The 3413-nt window shown below is 35.5% G+C and overlaps 1 protein-coding gene across 2 annotated transcripts; it reads right to left on the bottom strand.

The window, feature by feature from the left end:
• Positions 1-3022, bottom strand: LOC113331646 (high mobility group B protein 14-like). 2 transcript variants are annotated; one of them, XM_026578342.1, is made up of 6 exons: positions 2859-3022; positions 2579-2761; positions 1147-1204; positions 1007-1051; positions 429-509; positions 1-328 (listed from the first exon to the last, which is right to left on the bottom strand). In XM_026578342.1, exons 1-6 carry the CDS (start codon positions 2930-2932, stop codon positions 263-265), a joined length of 507 nt encoding a protein of 168 aa, XP_026434127.1. In that variant the 5' UTR covers positions 2933-3022; the 3' UTR covers positions 1-262. The 2 variants fall into 2 exon arrangements, with proteins under 2 accessions (XP_026434127.1, XP_026434128.1); XM_026578343.1 differs by having other exon boundaries at positions 1-325; positions 2859-3019.
• Positions 3023-3413: the final 391 nt, after the last annotated feature.

Below are 3413 nucleotides of genomic sequence, written 5' to 3'. Positions count from 1 at the left end.
TGAGAGAGCAAACTGTTTATATTACGGCTGAGATCCAACAGATGTACATACAAAAGAAGATGTTTACGCTAAGAATTATTCCGGGAGTTAGATGCTTCCAAGATCCTTGGTCATGATTGAGCAAGCCCAAAATAGGGTTTCGTTAATGTACTTGGGGAGCAGTAGGTTTCAAAAATTAACACACAGGGATGGTTTCAATGGGATAGATCTCACATGACATATATGCAGCTAATATACATTTCTGCACCTATACGCGCAATTATCATCCTTTAAAATACATCAACTTCTCATAATTATCACCACTTCCTTGATCCTCGTCATTTTCCTGCTACAAAGTAAAAAGAAAAATCACATGTCACTTTAACAATCATATATTTTAACAAAAAATAGCTTGCTGAACATAAAAGAAACAGACTAACTACTATTACCTTTCTTTTTTTGTACTCTGTCATAGCATCGTCAAATGCTGCTCTCTTTTCTGTGGCTATATCATAGTATTGTACTTTTTCCTGGTAAAAACCAGAATGAAATACAATTAGATATCTGCAGTTAAACTTAGATATCTTAGGGAGAGAAGGGGTGCTAACTACAAATCCAAAACAGAGAGATTGATGTAAATGGTAGTACACAGCCAGAAATGCTAGTACGCATCTGGTGTGGGATCAAAGTCACCAAAAAACTAGAGTGTGATGCATCTAAACTAGTCGACATCACACTTTCCGTATATGTTACAGAGATCCATTACAGGACGTGTACACATATGTGCTACGTGAATTTATATATCAGTTCCAAGAAGAGGTCATGATGGTTAGTTATTCCCAGATAGGCGTGTCACGAGCCATGGGGGTTCAAATATTAGACTCCCTCATGGACCATGATCTAATTGTAATGCTACAAAGCATCACACTACAGTTGACAATAGACCACAGTTTTTAAAACAACAATATGGATAGATCAGGGTAAGAGAATACGTAAGCTGGAAAGGAGATTTGTGTAGTTGCCAGACCTCATATGACATAATTTTCCACTTCTCTCCACATGCCTTGCCAACCTGAAAAATCAGAGTACAAACTATAAGAGTAAGAAAAGAAACTGCAATATTGACGGGTAACCTAAGTACACCAAACTATGGACATTGCTGCATACATCACGCATTGATTTGACATCTGGATTCTGTTTCTGGTATTCCTTCCGAAAATCCTCCCTTCAGTAAAAGAAAAATAAAAAGAGAGAGAGGCTTTAGAATAAAGTATAGCCTTACACATGGTACTTTAAAGATAAAATAGTTTATATATCTGTTATTAATAATTGTTATCATGGTACTATAAAGATAAAATTTCCACATCTAAAACAGCGCAAAAATCAATAACACAAAACTCATTAAGTTCGTCCAGGTACTGCGGTACAGCCCTAAGAGCTATGATAAAGGGCAACAAAACAGCTGCACATAATCAGTATCCACACCACTGAAACCCCTAGGAAAACATGAACCTGTATCAGTACCCAGCTCTTAGCAACACAAGTAACCCGATCAAACCTATCCAAATGCGAATCTCTTGATGATCCTTCAAAACTATGAGCATACAGTATAGAAAGAATATATAAACTATTTCATCTTTGGATTTCTAGTCCCTATTGAGCTTTACATCTTACTGCAATTGACTTTCTGCAAAGCTTCACACAATCAGGAATTTGGAAGCACTTGGCAGTTTCGTGGACCCATCAAAACAATTTGGAGTTTGAACATCTGCTACTTTTAAGATGTTTTCTAACTTAAACGAGGATGCATCATAGTTTAATGTTACAGCTTTGCAACATTGCTTACAGGCAATCCACGTAATAAAGCTTCTTGCGAGTCTAACTCTTCAATGCAGAATTCAGTATAATCATTAGGCATATGTTATCTCTTCTTTCTATAAAAAAAGGATCAAAATCATTTAAAACATTTACATGCTGCAATCATCCCTAACAGTTTCACCATTAACAACAGCATTTTCAGAACAAGCACCATTCGAGTTAAAGATGTTACTTATCTAAAACATAAACCCTTCCTATTGAAACTCATTACATTACCCAAAATGGTTTTACCAAGAAACATTAACACAACCTCCAAACAGCCTCTAGTTTAGTGGAATTAATGTTTAACATGAAACCTCTAACACAGATGATTTTCCAACGCATAGGGTTTGCAGAAGATCCAATCCCATACAGAAGTACTTGTATTTCTAAATTCCTATGTAAAGTTTATCTAGTGGTACAACCTAATTTGTCACCGTGAAATCCATGAAGCACTAGAATACACAAAATATTTTATGTAGAATCATGTTAATAAATCTTAAAGTGATAGATGAATAGATTTAACATACAGTGTTGGAAAGTCAATAGACCAAACAATAAGAAATTTTACTGCCCTTTTCAGGATTTAACATAGCATTTCACTGTAAAAAAATTAGGGATTTTATTTCTTGGCATTTTAGTTCAACTAAGGGTTAGGTTTATCAAGCACCATAAGATGCATTTCAAGCTAGAAAAGTAAAACACATAAACAAAAGGAAAAGGGAAGGGAAATGAAGCATACAAGAAGTAGAAAAAAGCAGTTGGAGGTTTCTTGGGCATTTTAGAATCCTCTTTCTTCTTTGGTTTAGGTTTAGGTTTCAACTCCTTTGGTGACATGGGTTTTGTTATCTCAGCACTTCTTGTTGATTGTCTTGTTCTCATCGTCATCTTCTTTTCTGTTGATTTTGGTTTCAACAATTTCTCCCTGCACAAAAGGAAAAAAAAAAAAAAGATTTCCAAAGAATGTTAAGAAAAAACTAAAAAACAAATGTGAGAACAAATATGAACAAGTCTCCACTAACTTTTCAGCTATTTTCAAAGGGTTTTCAGTAGATGCAGATAAAAAATCCTTCGTCTTCGAGGGTTTCTTTGTCATCTCAGTCTCTGCTCTTGTTCAGTCTTCCATTACTGAGTTATTTGAGGGGGTATTTATTTCATTTGGGCTTTTTCTTTTCTTTTCTTTTCTTTTTCTCCACGGCCTATTTCTTCTGCTCAACTAATATTGTTGAGCCTACGTCTTGGTTATCCGAAAACACGAATGCAGGTTTGGTTTTATTCTTCACAATTGGAAAGGCGTTTTCAAAGGAGCAGAAATGGGCACCTTTAGGACTTCCACGGCTGAAGAAGCAGAAGCTCTAACTCTGTTGCAGGCAATTAAATGGGTCATCTTAAATAATTTACAACATCTGGTCATAGAAGGAGACAATCAGATAACAATTAGGTATCTACAAAGAAAAGTTTCGGCGATCGAGTGACAAAGTCTAGCAATTCTTGAAGAAGTAAAGAAGTTAGCGGGACAATTAGTTTCTTTTTTGGGTTTCCATTATGTAGACAAAAACGCAAACAAAGAGTCAGAT

The sequence above is a fragment of the Papaver somniferum genome, chromosome 1 (assembly GCF_003573695.1).
Source record: "Papaver somniferum cultivar HN1 chromosome 1, ASM357369v1, whole genome shotgun sequence".
Taxonomy (NCBI): Eukaryota; Viridiplantae; Streptophyta; class Magnoliopsida; order Ranunculales; family Papaveraceae; genus Papaver; species Papaver somniferum.
Note: the sequence above shows the minus strand (reverse complement) of the source record. Positions and strands in the feature narration are given on the sequence as shown.